The sequence below is a fragment of the Coturnix japonica genome, chromosome 6 (assembly GCF_001577835.2).
Source record: "Coturnix japonica isolate 7356 chromosome 6, Coturnix japonica 2.1, whole genome shotgun sequence".
Taxonomy (NCBI): Eukaryota; Metazoa; Chordata; class Aves; order Galliformes; family Phasianidae; genus Coturnix; species Coturnix japonica.
In genome coordinates, this window is record NC_029521.1 from 2,023,567 (window position 1) to 2,038,696 (window position 15,130).

Here is a 15,130-nt window from a genome sequence, read left to right on the forward strand (position 1 = left end):
GGAAAATAACAAATTAAATAGTGCAACAGTGTGACTGTTCAGGATGAAACAAGGATGGTGTGTGTGTCTTCCTTCAGGGGTGAGTAAAAGGGAGGGATAAGCAAAGAAATGGATGCATAAATGGGTGAGTTCAGCTAGAACTGTGAACGGAAGCATTACAACTGGAAATGTACCAAAGGAGCAGGGCCTTTTCACTGCAATGGTATTCAAGGTCGCCTTTGACTTTGGGTTTCCCTCTGAAATGGGAGGTCTGCTTGTCTTCACCATCATTCTTAATTGAATTTACATTCACTTAGCATAGCACGATAGCTCTAAAGACTGTTTCTGTCTGCTCATAATAAGGTTAAAACTCAATTAGTAGATGCAGCAACCAACAATACTTCACCACTTGAAGAGGCTCAGCCAGCACCTGCCTGTCTGCAAGTACCTGCCTAACACACATAACACTTCACAGGGCTGATGAGCCCCCTTGTGCAGCTTGGCAGCCCCTTTTCTGCCAGCCCCATCTTCTCTGTTCTCTGCTGTTTGAGCTGAGGAGCGCGGAACTGATGGATATCCAGGATGAACCCTGATATCTCGCAGCGATCCCGACCCGCCCAACATGGCGCCGTGCTGCTGCTGTGGTACCGCGTTGCCGTGGGCGTGGCCTGGGCCGCTCCGGTGAGCGCAGCGCTGGGACGGCGCCCCCCGGCCCCGCCCCGCCGTGACCTCAGCGCGCCCACCGGCACCGCGCCGTGACGCAGGTAACGGCACCACCCCGGCACGGTTCGCCGGTCCCTCAGTGCGGCCCCAGGTCTGGCAGCGCGGGCGGGGGGCGGCTTAGAAGGGGTGAGGCCTGTGGGGGTCGGCTGGGTGCGGGGGGAACGGGGAGCCTGGGATGGGCTGTGAGCCCGGCCTACCCGCGGGGCGCTGAGCGGCCGCCGCCGGGACGAGGCATCCCCGGCGGCTCCGGGCTGCGGTGAGGGGGCGCTGGGAGAACGGGGCGCTGCCCCTTCGTGTCCTTGTGGGGATGGAAGGGGAGCGGCCTAATGCCCTGCGGCCTCAGGAGCTGCTGGCAGCCTGGGCTCTCTAACACTCATCGCCTTGCTCAGTTGTGTGAGGTGCCCCCCCGGCCCAAGGCTTGCCCTGTAATAAATATGTGCCTGGGAGCTCCTTCCAGCTCTACTTGGTTGGACAGTTGTGTAGCATTGCCTCTCTATTCTCAGTGATCCCTGTCCTTGGAGGTGTTCAAGACTAGGTTGGATGGGGCCCTGGGCAACCTGATCTAGTAAAGGTGTATGTTTGGTGGCCCTGCCAGGCAGGGGGGTTGGAAATACATGATCCTTGAGGTCCCTTCCAACCCGGGTCATTCTGTGATTCTGTGATCCACTGCAAGCTTTTGAGTGTACTTCATTCATTATTTTCATTGCTTTATTTCCCCGCTACTAGCCTCGTTCAATTAGAGTTCTTTTTTTTATCCAAAGAAGAGCTCTCAGAGTGAGTGCCATGCAGTACATAGGAGATTAACACAGTAGTGGATGAACAAGCATTGGAACAGGTTCTAATGAGCATCTATTAGCATTGGTATCAGTGCTCTTTAGGTCTATGGAAGCGCAGTACTGGTGCTGGCAGTACCAGGAGAACATCAATGCATGTGTGACTGTCTTCATAACATCTTTGTTTCATGTAATCTAGAAGAAAGCAGAACAAATACCTTGTTACTGGAAGTGTCTTGCTGGTTGTTTGATACCCTTTAGAAACCTGTCTGGAAGAATTCATGAGGCTGCCCTTGACATTACATCATGGCTTCGGAGTGCCAAGGTGAAAGCTGGCTCACATCCTGAGACACTCACAGTACTGCAGGGCTGTACTGGAGAAATTCACACAGCTTTCATTTACTTTCACTGTTCTAAAGGTGCTTTGGTGCATTAAATATCAGGTTTTGGTTCGTTGCTTCTTTCTTATTTATGACCTCTGGTAGAGATTTAATTAATATCTTCCTGTAGGTTGTTTCTCGCTCAGCACGATTCCATGTCAATCACTGTTTCCATTTCAGAGTTGATTTAGGAAACATAGCAGAGTGGAGCAATGCTAACAGCTTCTGCATGCTGTCCTGTGTGATGATTTTGGACTCACAGTCACAAGGCTGGGTGGGCTGGGTTGGTCTATGAACATATCAGGGGTCCCTGATATGCTTGGAATAAGGTCTGTGATAACTGTTTTAGGCACCTTTAGTCAATTAGATAATAATGCTGTATGCAGAACTGGCATCCATTTTCAAATCTCCCTTATAATCTATTTTGCTGAGTGCTAGAAGACATAGACACATCTCCAGGCAGGCATTTTAGCAAGAAGAATTGTGAAATTACATGTACTTAAGAGGTTTGTCACTGTAATACAATGAAAATGTTCATTTCATTCCTTTTTATCTCAGCAAAGCACTTTAAATGAGAGCAAGTAACCCTTCAGAAACAGACTCCCACCCCCTGAGGTACCTGTGCAGATGTTTGGTGGTAGAGGATGAGATTGATGTGGAGTAAAGTGTACAAGAATAATTACAGGCAGGATGGGCCTGTATATATATTTTTTCAGCCACGGTTCTTGTGAACTGTGCCTTGAATTTGGCTCTGTAAGAGGTCACGTCTTTCTTCAGCTGCGTGATTGTGGTTATGGTAACCAGGAGCTCCTCTAAAGTCAATGATTAGCAGTCGTGTTGATTCCCAGAGACCTTGTGCTCAGGGGGCACGCGGTGCAAATGGTGTTGTGATGGCTTTTGCTTTGGGAACCAGGGCAGTGTTACCAGTTACAGGACCTGGGACATGAGCTGCTCGATGTGGGGGACAGATATCAGCATCACTTCCACGGCTATAAGTGTAGCTGTACTGATGGCCATAGAGTGGCATCTCTCCTGACAGTGATTTATGCCTACATGTGGGCTTGGTTGAAGAATACTCCAGCCAGAAACTTTTCACTGTGAGACTGAATGTGTCTGTAATTCATTTTATGTGTTTAATTTTTTTTTAATTAGTTTTTTTGTTTTTGTTTTTTTGTCTTATTAATAGACTTGGATCTTCCATTTAATAAACAAACATGAGTCATTTGAAGCTGTTTGCAGCCATGGTGAAGTGGCATGGCATTAAAACTCTGCGAAAGCCAGACGTAACTGGAAGGGTGTTCTCCCATGGCCGACGCTATGTCTCATCAGGAAGCTCAGAGCCATTCCTGAGTGGAAGTAATTCAAGTTATGTGGAGGAAATGTATTACGCGTGGCTTGAAAACCCTCAAAGTGTACATAAGGTGAGTGAAAAAGTTAACTGCAAATGATACTATTAGGTTGAGTAGAATCGATTTTTTTGGACTTCTTATAAGGCAAGTTAAAAACAGAAGAAAAGCCTTGTATGAAATGAAAAAATGTGAAACTAATTTCCCACATATTGATTGATCTAAGATGTGATATTGCAGCAAAACAAAGGTATGGAGGAGCCGTGAGCTCGGTGACCTGAGCTGGAAGAATGAGAAGTCCATTTGAGAAGTAGCGAGCTACTCAGAAACCTTCAGCTTTTTTCCACATGAATGTTGTTAAAGCAGATTGTGAAGTTATTAATCAGACCTTGAGAAAGAAATGTAATAACTTTAACTTTTTAGCTCATCATAATAAGTTTATATCAGAGGGTACAGTGGCTTATGGGCAAAATACTTGGACTCACTCTTGTTTAATAAGCTTTCTGCTGACAAGGAAGGCTCCCTTACGATGACACATGTATATTATTATCTTAAGAAGGAAATGAGGAGTTAGATAAATTCTAAGGCAAATGAGTCATTTTCTACTGAAGGAAGCAGTATGAAATGTATTACCAAATTGGTCGTGTGCTGCCTTATTCTTGAGGCACATACATCAAAATATCACTTAGAACTTGTTGCTGTAGGTCATGCCATTTCTCTTTGATTCTTCGTCTTGTCGCTGCCGGTTACATCGGCAACCAGCGTAGAGCAAGGCAGTGTGTAGTGTGAATCTATTGATTTTAACGTATGAGGGGGCCTTCGCCTGGTGTTGGTGATGGAGCTTGTTACCAGCCCTTTCATTGTGAGCATGCTGTGCGTATGAACACGTTCCTAAGTGCTGCATCTGGTGGTGTCTTTATATAGATATCTATTTAAGTTGCATCAACTTCTAGCAACCTTCTTGCCGAGCCTCCGGGAGCTGTCTGTGGTGCTGAAACGGCCGCGCCGCCGTGTTTCTGCGGCTCGGGAGCCTCCGTGGCCCCATCGCCCTCGTAGTGAGAAAAGCCGCCCATAGGACTTAGGCTGTTGTTCTGGGTGTTCTAGCTCTGCTTGCTACTATTCTGATCCTTGCGGATGGGCAGAAATGCTAAAAGTCCTACCGAGGATCTGTCCAGTTCATCTGACAGTTATCCCATAGATAATATGGATCCTGATGAGATGCTGCAGTTTGTAGGTTGAATGTCAGCAGATAAACCAGCAGAAACAAGTTGGCGGAGGGATGGAATTATGCTGGTGGAATGGGGGGCAACCTAGGGAGCAAGGCTGTGTTTTAAACGTCTGGATTATTTTCCCAGTTAATTGTACATAATATAGACAGCAGTAATGAACTGAAGTAATCTGAGTTTGCTTGGTCTATGAGTATAAAAGAAAATGACTGACAGAATTACTTCACAAACGTTCATGCTTGAATAATTGTGGTTCATTTATTTATTTGTTTGTTTGTTTGTTTATTTTCCTGTTGAGAGAGGAGATTAATGCTGTAATAAGACATAATTTTTAAATTTTAGTTTCATCAGTGAATTTCATTTTTGGTTTCTTGAAAATTATCTGTATTGACAGAAGTTGCTTAGGTGAGCCTCTGAAAAAAAGAAAATGCTGAGAACTCCAGTCACTTTATTTTCTTAAAAGTAAGGAAGATGTATGCCATCGTTGTATGGCATGAGTTGAACCTCTGATTTTGTCATTCTGTTGCAGAAAATGGTAATTTCATTATTTGTCCATTATGTTCTGCATTGTTCAGAGACACAACTTCTGCTAGGCTTTTAAATGTTGCATTCTCCTTCCATTTTTTTTTCCCTCATGGATTCCTTCTTCTTATCAGCAGTGCTGTTTCTCCTTGTTAATGAGCTGAAAAGGCTTTTTTTACTTCTTTCTTTTCTTTCTTTCTCCACCCCTCCTCCCTTCCCCCCCCCCACCCCACCCCCTGGGCTTTTAAGATCATGTTATTTACTTATACATAGAAGCTCCAGTTAGTCAAGGCTCCTCAAGTTATTTCCCCCTCAAAAAAGAATTGATTAGTTATGTCTTGCCATGTATGTTTATTTAAAACATTCTTATTCCTAAGAATGTCTCCTTTCTTTATATAGCATGCATATCTATTTGCTAATGTATATTTATTTCATAAGAGCTTCTATTCCTTGTACAAATAAATTCCTGATTGTTTCCTTTTCTTCCTTGTCTTTTGAATTTTCCCATCCTTATGGTAGCCAAAACAACAATCAGAATAAAATGAAGTGGGCTATGAGAAAGGCATCATTATTTCTGCTTGAGTTGTGGTGTCAGAGCCATAGATCATAAAGCAGAAGCTTGACAAGGCTCAGTTATAACTATCACATGATTAATTACAAATTGCACTGTTGGATGTTGAGTACATAATGTCTTTCATATTATCCTGTATGCAGCTGCTCTACCTTGAGCATGTAATCACCTTTTTGTTGTGTGTACTTGGAAAAAGGGTTGTTTTTTTCCTCTGTTTGACTGTTTGTTTTTTATGCAGTGATGCTCAGTGTGCATCTTTCTAAGGATTTACTCTCTTTAGTGCAGTTGATAAATATTATGTCACTAGGAAAAAAAGCCCAAAACACTGGCAAGGTAACAGATGTTTTAGTTGCTCAAGTGTAATGCTGTTTATTATATGAGTAAAATATTGCCACTTAATCACTTGAACTGTGTGGAGTTAATTGAGAAATTAAAATAGTGGTTAACTGCAGTAGAGATTCGCTGTCAGGAAAAAAAAAAAAAAAAAAAAAAAAAAAGCAGAAGAATATATCATGTATCACTTATGTGCCACTTTAGATTTTTTTTTTTCTTCATAGATGTGTTCTTCTATTATAAGTCATACCTTATTTTAAAGAACATCACTAATTTAGTTGAGAATCTTTAGATACGCCCTGAGACCAAGTTTATCTTCAATCTTTTCAGTCACTTGGTAAATGCTGTTGCAAGAAACTGTCATTGATACGCAAGACTTGAGGACTATAATCTGGTATCAATCTTGAAAGGCACCACAGAAATTTTTAAAGGCTTTGATGGATGTGTGTCTAGAAAAAACTAATTTTCTGTAGCCAAATGATGTATTTTCCCTCCCCTCTGATTAAATGTCAAACCAGCTCAACAAATCAATAAGTTCAGAAATGCACTAAGAAATAGTGTAGCTTCCTTCTCTCCTAACTGACGGTGTCTTCATATTTAAACGTTTTGAAGGGATTTATTTATATTTGTGAATTTGCACACAGAAAGGCTCCTGTGTTTACTTTTGACCCGGTAGCTTGTTGGGTAAGTTTGCTTGGATTTTATTAGCAGGTGTCTCAGCAGTCCACTAGTTTAATATTCAGTTTTTCAGTGGGCACATGCTGTGAGAGAGATACAGGCATCGCTCCTGGGAAAAGGAGAACCCTAAGATAAGCAAAATGCATTCTTGATTAAAACCTTGCCTGAATATCAAGTGTCAGATTTGTCGTGGTTCCAAATGTGTATTAGGAACTTACTAATATAATGAAAGTTAATGACTGAATTGCCAAAATAATTCCTCCAGTCTAAGTAGCCTTACTTTCAATTCACAGATATTGTATTGGTTTACCGTAGTCTGGGGTCTGCAGTCTCTCATACTGTGTGCTGTGTAGGTGTGGAATAACAATATGGTTCTTAACATGTTGTAAGATATATAGACAGAATACCAGAGGCAATGTAGTTGGACTAACAGACTCTTGAAGGCCATTCATAGGATGTTATATAAATTCGGACTTCTAATCTAATTGTGACAGGTAAGGTGTCAAGCAAAGAAGAGTAAAGATGGTAAGCATGACTTATTTCCTAAAACTAACCACCACGTATGATCCGCCTGTATTGATTTAATAAGGTGTGTACAAGTGAGACTGTATTACATCAAGCCTGTATAAGAGATGAGTGAATAATTAGATATGTTTATCATTTTTGTGAGGTGCCTTAAAAGAGTTTTTCTGGCATTGTGCTCATGTTCATGGAGGAGTTTGAGTTCACAGGTTCAATTAATGCTGCCCCCTCCTTCTGCAACTTAAACTTGGAAAACTGAGTAGGATTTTTCCCCCGTAGGTTGGCCTGCTTGTAGTGTTCCTGAATGCCTTAAAGCCTGCAGAAATGTCAGTATAAAGACTGTCTTTATTCATGAAAAAAATAGTTTTAGAAATATTTTGTTGTTGCCTAACTGGTATTTGTATGGTTTCTTCAAGAAAAGTTCTTAAGGACTGAGTCAACTTATTCACTATCTTAACTACTTAAGCATAATTAAAGGAATGGTTTCATTTCAATTATTAAGGTTTTCAGTTTTCGAGGCTTGATAACTCTTTATTAACAGCATGATATTATACCTGTTACTTGTTATGTAAATCAACTTTGCCATTAAAAAGAGCTGTTTGAATGAATAATGTATCAGAGTGCTCGTAAGTGTTGGAGTTTTCCACTGAATAAGCTCATTCTAAGAAGACAGATAAGAAGGCTTCCATTTAAGTGAAAACATGAGGATGCTGCAAAGGTGTGGAACATAGGTATATATATATATGTATATGTATATACTGAACTTAATGATCCTTCTTGGCACCCTCCCATCTTGGTATATTCTGGTCACTTCTATATATCATTGCTTATAATGTTACAGAGACAGAAATGATGTAGCTTTTATCCTGCACTGAATGTGCTCTTTTGTTGCTGTTAGTTGTTCTTAATACTGTTGTGCAGTGAGATACAATGTGCAGCTTGAAGTTGCTGCTTTTGATTGAAGCATTCACCTGAGGTAAGGAATTTTCTTCCTTCTCTGTCCAGTCCTGGGATTTGTTTTTCCGTAATGCGAATGCTGGCCAAACGTGTGACCCTCATCTACCAGACCAGTTGGAAAGAAAAGCATCATTTCTTCAGAGCCAGGGCCTGGCCCAAACACCAGGGAAAGCTGAAAAAGTTGTTGAAGATCATCTTGCTGTTCAGTCTTTGATAAGAGCGTACCAAGTAAGTTTACTGTGGGGAAGGGGCGAGAAGTTCATTCCTTTGTGACCATCCTTTTCCTTCCTTTTAATGTTTTCGTTTTTCTTCTCATCTTAACATCTGCTTTTTAAGATTTTTTTTCTCTACAACTTAGTTACTTGACCAAACTGGGATGCTAAGTAATAATTACCTGAGCTAATTTTGCATCTTTTGAAAAGAGAGTAGAGCAGTACTGATGTTCAGATGTGTGCATTAAAATAAGGACTTTTTTCACTCTTCAGCAACAAACCTTTCCACAATTCAAGTCTGTTTTGAGCTGGAAGCTGCTACAATTCTAAATACTTCAATCTTCTATAAAATAGGAGGATACGTGGTTACCTTCTCACACATCTAGTGTGAATGTTGAGGTTTTTTATATGAGCAGGATTATTTGTAGGGAAAGAGAGAGGAGAAATAACAAATGAAGCAAAGACTGAATTTTGGCAGGCTTGAAGAACTGAGTTTAGGTCAGCTTTGATGAATTTCTTTTACAGAAGCTATTCATCAAAATTGACTTTATTTCACACTTTGATTTTTTTTTTAACCCTTTTATTAAATTAAGAAGTAGCGTAATTTCCTCTTTCCTCTGAAAGAAAAAAGGGCTTTGGATGTGACGCAGCAGTTTTGGTTACACATTTGCTAAGTCTACAACAAGTTTAAGTATTTCTTTTTGGTCTTGTGTTTAGTATCTTAATTTAATTAAGGGCTTAAAAAACAGTGTGAAAACTTACTCTTCTATATCTATTGCCTTGTCACCGTTGATTCAGATGTGAATCCTGTTAATCCAGTTTTTGGAGAAATATTGTAAGGGAGTAGAAAGGTTTGAGGATGCAGAGAAAATACAAAGCTTACTTTGAAGTATTTCTGTGATAAACAACTCCTTCAGCCTATTAACTTCTGCTTGCAATATAATTTTGTTGAAGAATTGGAAAAAGTTAGGGAATGTTAAGCTTCTTTGATAACACTTGCTTGAAACTCATTCAGGGATTGCTGTTCTGTTTCCTTAGTTTAAAAGCATGTGTTATCTGACTGAAATGATGGAATAGAAATGTCTTTATAAATGGCAGGAACCTATGTGTCTGTGACAAACAAGGAGAGGGGATTACCTGAGGCAACTGTCTGTTTTTAAAAGGTATTTAATACCCTCTAAATTCAGCGTTGAAGGGATTAGATCAATTTGTGACCTTCCTTTGCCTGATAATGAAATGAAATTGAGAAAGATACAGAATTTTCATTTCTCAGACCTGTCACTGTTTTATGGTTTTTGTGGTAAACTGCTTTGTGGTCTGTTGAGCAGGTCTTCTGGAAAGGCAGCTAATCTATTGCTTTCCTAATGCAAAGCACGGGACGCAATGAAAGGATTTCCAGTAGAAAACGTTTGCTTAACAAAAATGAACACAGACATTGAAATGATTTTAAGTTGTGTATCTTGGCTCCTCTTTTATTTAATTATTGTTTATATGGAATCTGTGACTAGAATGGTGTTTCTGACTCCTGCTTTGATGCATTGTGATTTAGCGAGATGTCCATGGGGAAATAAAAAGAAACAAAAAACACTTTTTTGATACAAGTATCAACAATTGTATTTTAATTTGAAGCTGAATTGGGTGTGGGGTTTAAAGTTCTAAACCAGTGCATAATAGTCATGGATTTTTGTTTGATATTTGGAGCAAATAGTTGAAAAATTCAAGTAGGTATTAGCACAGAATCATCCCTTTTGGCATCCTGTCTCCACCACTAGCGCTGACTCAGGTGTTTTGGCTTGGCTCCTCTGAGTTTGTCTCTTCTGACCGTCAATGTGTCTCTTCAATATCATTTAACTCCTAACAAATGAAACCAGCTCAATTAATATATAAATGTTAGCACCTCTGCTAAATGTTACATGATTAGGATGCAGCAAATGAGCTCATGCTGAAAATAACTATATTCTTAAACAGCGTTTTCATAAAATGACACAGGATAAAACTAATTAGTCTTGTAGAGCTTGGTAGATCACACAGTATGGCAGTTCATGATAGACAAGGGATAATTTTTCTTGATTTTTTTCTTGTAAGATATTACAGTAGTAATATAGAGTAGCCGTATCCATTTGACTTTGTTTCCTTTCATTTATGGTTTTTTTAAGCAGAGTTTAACGCTGTGGTTACTGCAGAAAGCCTTCTGGAGGTGTGGAGGATGGTGTATCCAAAGCCTCTGTAATAGGAGGCAAACGCTTTGATTTGAGAAGTGTTGAACTGAAAAAGAAAAGTATGAGTTTTGTTAGGTTGAAGAAAAAAGAACATCCTTTTCAACAGCAGTAAAATGCTTCAGGAAGATTGCCCTTGATGGATTAGCCATGTAGATGGCTTGCAGAATGTTGACTTCATTTACAAGGCATCCTTTATTTTTGTTCTTGTCATGCCTCGATCTCCATTAGCTGATTTTCCTTCAAATTAGAAATGCATTTCTCTGCATGTTCAAGGATCTGCAAAGGAGAGTGGAAATACCCAGTCCCTAAATCCTGCTCTAAAACAAAAAAAATAATGAATCTTCTTTGCCACAAGCTGCAAATTGCTCTACAAATGATAAGTCCAAGTGTAGTACAGAAATACTGTAAATTTCATTTGATGGTCACAGTTACTGCATAGAACAATATATATTTTTAGCTGGATGGCTTTGTGATGCTTTGCAAGTTGTCTGTTAGGCATAATACTAATACAATATTTAATTATTTGTTAGAGACATTGACAACGATCAGTCATTTCTGTTTGCCAGTTTCACCTAGCTTTGTTCAGTAAAGCAAGATGCATGAAATTGATTGTGCGAAGGGGTGTCTATCAGGGGACAATCTACAAGCCATTCTTACATGATATGCTGTCCTCAGCAGTAACTGGTAGGTTATTTAGGAGGTCTTTTGTACAAACTCTTAGTGTGAAAATGTCTCATGATCTCAACAGGATCAGGATTTAGCCCTTAACGTTACCTTTAATAACTGGGAGTCACTTGCATGAATCCTTTTGACTTGAGGAGATGTGTATATTTTCCAGATTAAAGAATTATGTGATTCGGTAGAAGATGGATTTGCTAAGCTTGGAAATGGAGCACTTAGAGACTGGCTTATCTCGTCTGATCAATCTGAAAGATCTACCTTTCTTGCTTTCTTGCTTGTTTGCATGTGTTTGCTCATGTGTGCTCACTCTCTTTTTTCATGTTTGCTTGTAATTTTGTGCTCACTCATCCTTTACCCTCTCCTTCACTCTTACCCTCTCTATCTCTTGTGAAAACTGGGCACAATGGATGTTGAGTACTGTGTTTTAGTTAAAGACCAAACTGCTTCTGGCATGTAATATGGCACAGCGCTTTACAGATTTGCTCTTATGGGTTTTGGCATTCTTACTAATAATCTTCCAGCTAATACTGCAGAGCAGATGTAGCTTTGGGAGGTGAATTCTTTCCTGTTGATGACGCTGGAGACAGAATTGTTTGCTTAGTTCCACTCAGATAGACTTTGTGCTGCTGTAAACAATGAAGTGGCACAGATGTTGCCGTGGGCATCATTTTGCCTGTCAGAGCTTTATTACTCGTGATTCATGGGATGCAAAGAGTCTCAGAGGCCAGACTGAATTTGCAGGGCTGGTGGATCTAAAAAAGATGCCTTATTTCTGTTTGTTTGCTTACGAGTGGAATGGATTTTGTTGTGAAATCTTCGGCAAATACAGAAGGTATTTAGTATACAGAATACGCTTTTGTAAGTCGCTTCTTATAAATGAGCCACACTTCCATCCCTCTCTATTACACTGTGATGTAAATTATTAACATTGCTGTTTATTAATAGAAAGAAACAATTAAGATGTTAGCGGTGTGAATTAAATCCTACTCCTGTGATCTGAATATCTCCCCGGAAAGTAGTAAGGAGAAAATAGTCATATATTCATCAATTAAAAGCTTTTAATGAGATAATTTGACGTAGGAGTCTCCTGCATAACAGAGGTAGTGTGAAAAAAAACTGAAGCACTTGTGTGTGTCTCTAATGAATTAATTAGTTCTTTCTTCTATAGTATTGTTGTGTGTTAACATAAGGCACTAATCTATAGTGACTTATGGTGTACGTTGACAGCAGCAATCGTGATAACTGGAAGCTGACTAAACTCCGCACTTCTTGGGTGTTCTTTAGTATCTTCAGTATCATTCACATCATAGACTGAATTCCCCAGGTTTCTCAAATGAGAGTAGAGATCGCTCTGTGATGTGAAGCAGGGCTCATGGAGGCTGATCTTTTCACTCCTGATATAAATTTGTTTTTCATCAATCCACTTTTTAAGGTCAGTAATACCATATTTTGGTATTCTGCTTCTTGTGAAAAGAAGATTCAGGCAAAAATACAAAATAACTGCAATAGAAAATGATATAAATTATTTTCTGAACTTTATTTGGGGGTCAGATTTTACCATCCATATCAGGTTTTTTTATTTAGACTTCCGTGTAATTCTACTTCAAGTTTTAAGCCAAACAAAACAAACCCTGCATTTTATTGTGTAGTCAGCAGTTACTAACAGGGATAATATACTTATCTAGAGATATTAATGATGCCTAATACTTGTTCTATAGGGGCAGATTTAGCAAATCTGACTCTCTCTTGACTTTGCAGTGTTTGATTGTTTTGACTTCATGGCTTATCTACGAGCTTTGGAGAGGTAGCAGTGACTTATTCCCTTTGTCTGACTTTAATTAGCGTGATTTTGTTTTTCTGTCACTTTCTGTTTTCAGATCCGTGGCCATCATGTGGCTCAGCTCGATCCTCTTGGGATTCTGGATGCAGACCTGGATTCGTTTGTTCCATCTGACTTAATCACTACAATCGATAAACTCGGTGAGTACACAGCGTACCTTGTTACTTGCAATGGTTACTTGTCTTCTTTTATCTCCTTAGGCTGAGGTGATTGAATAAGACATTTCACGAAAGCTTGTAACTTTTTTTGCTTGATGGTATCACAAAATAGTTACATATTTGAGTCTCTGTAAGGAGATTCAAACTTCACAAAGATAAAATTTCTATGCTGAGGTCACTGCTAAGGTTGCTGTGAGTTCACTTTCTGGTGGGTAATGGTTACAAACATAAAGTAAAATAAAGATATACATTCTTACAATTTTTAACACTGGAATTTATTACTAATCAGTGTGTCAGACCAAGTTTCTGGTGACCTAAATCACTGCTGTGCCTCTGTGCTTGACTCCTTTTTTTCATCCTGATTAAGCTTCAGATGGCCCCAGACAAAACAAGCAATAAGCAGAATGGTGGATAGGGGAACGTGGAAGCGATTTCATACCTAAGTTGGATTCTAGCCTCTGGTGTTTATCCTTTCTTGAACACTTGAAGAAGCAAAGTCTGAAATTATCAGAAGAAAGCACGGGAATTACAGAATTCATGAATTGAATGTATTCACACAATGATTATTTGCTGGAAGAATATAATAAGCAGGTATCTCCTTTTGCAAGGGTTTTAAAGGATGAGGGTTTCTGCTTGTTAAGAGGGTATGTCTTTAGGAAGTAGTACCGACTGGTTTCTTTATTCCTGCTGTACTTGAGTAGGAATTTCCATGACTAGGTTAGAAATGATCTTAATGTTGTCTGCCGCAGGAATCCTTGAGTGTTTCAGGCAGAAGAGCGTAACAGCCTCAGATAGTACAGAAGGTGTTTTAATGTTTTATTTTCCTCTGCCTTTTCCTTGTCCCAACTTTGTGGTAGGAAGTTTCTTCTGGGAGTTGCTTTTAAAATGCACATTCTGGAATTACACCGAGGAACTCTTCAATTTTACTAAGGTTATGGCTCTTTAAATATGAAGTGATGCTTGTAAATATGCAGTGCTGCAGTAGAAAGCACAGGTGTTGTATGTGTGCCTGTGAATGTTCTGTGTCTTTTTATGACTAAGGATGAAGAGTCAATGAAGTCTGGCAGACAGCAAAGGAAAAGAATATAGAATGGTAGCACTACTTTGTTTCCAGAGAAACTGTTCACCTCCCTCCCCCCACCTTTTTTTTTGGTGTTATGAAAAAGCAAAATTAGGCTTTACAATATATTGTATTAATTTTAAACACAATTACTGAAAGTGCTGGATAATAAGAGTCTTGCAGCACAGTCCTTTGGCCCGTTTCTAGCTCTAAATACTAACTTCTGTGGTTATTTAATCTTTAATTACCTTTCTTTCTTTTATAATATAAAAATTAACAGAGAACACAACACTGTTACATGAGGATTTGGAAGTTGTGTGATGGCTTTTAGATCAGCATTCACGCGGATGCCTGCAACTTTTCCAGATTAAAAATAAAGATTTGAAGATTGTATGTGTTTTTTCATTAACAAGACAAGTTTAAACATTGCCTCACAGAGTCTTTAACTTGCACTGATGCCAGTCTTGTCTGTGCTGTATTTTGGCCTTTGAAACTGCATGATGGTTAAATATTTTCTTTGATTGTATTCTCAACCATGGATTTTGTATAGCTCTAAATCAAGATGAGATGATATGTTTGAACACCACTTAGTTTTAGAGGGATAATCTGCTTTATAAATTGCTTTGGAAATAGTGCTGCACAGGTCATTTCAGTGTTCTATGAAACTAACTTCCCCATGAAAAGGCTGGGGAAGAAATACCTTGATAATTCTACCTGAGTGTTTTGGTAGAGTTGCATTGAGTGTGTTCTGCTATTGTAGTTATTAGTATAGGATAAATCAATCTGGTAGGCATTTAACCAACTGGTTAACTGCTTCTGTCTGTGAAAGCTCCTTCTTTTTGGTTTGTTTTTTGTTGTTGCTGTTGTTTTTTCCCCACAAGGAAGAGATCCTAATCGTGACAATTAGTCATTTCACTTAACAGTGAAGTACAAAATACAGCACGGTGCAT

The 15,130-nt window shown here is 39.4% G+C and overlaps 1 protein-coding gene across 3 annotated transcripts in view; it reads left to right on the forward strand.

Annotated features, from left to right (window-relative positions):
- The first annotated feature begins 627 nt into the window (after positions 1-627).
- The window catches only part of OGDHL (oxoglutarate dehydrogenase like), a 44,509-nt gene continuing 30,006 nt past the window's right edge, over positions 628-15,130 (forward strand). Inside the window, exons 1-4 of one of the 3 annotated variants that reach the window (XM_015866064.2) lie at positions 628-743; positions 3,042-3,276; positions 8,059-8,238; positions 13,000-13,102. In XM_015866064.2, the coding sequence (XP_015721550.1) occupies positions 3,070-3,276; positions 8,059-8,238; positions 13,000-13,102 (490 nt within the window). In that variant the 5' untranslated portion in view covers positions 628-743; positions 3,042-3,069. Of the gene's footprint in view, positions 829-3,041; positions 3,277-8,058; positions 8,239-12,999; positions 13,103-15,130 lie in introns of all 3 variants that reach the window. The other 2 variants (XM_015866063.2, XM_015866065.1) reach the window with 2 other exon arrangements.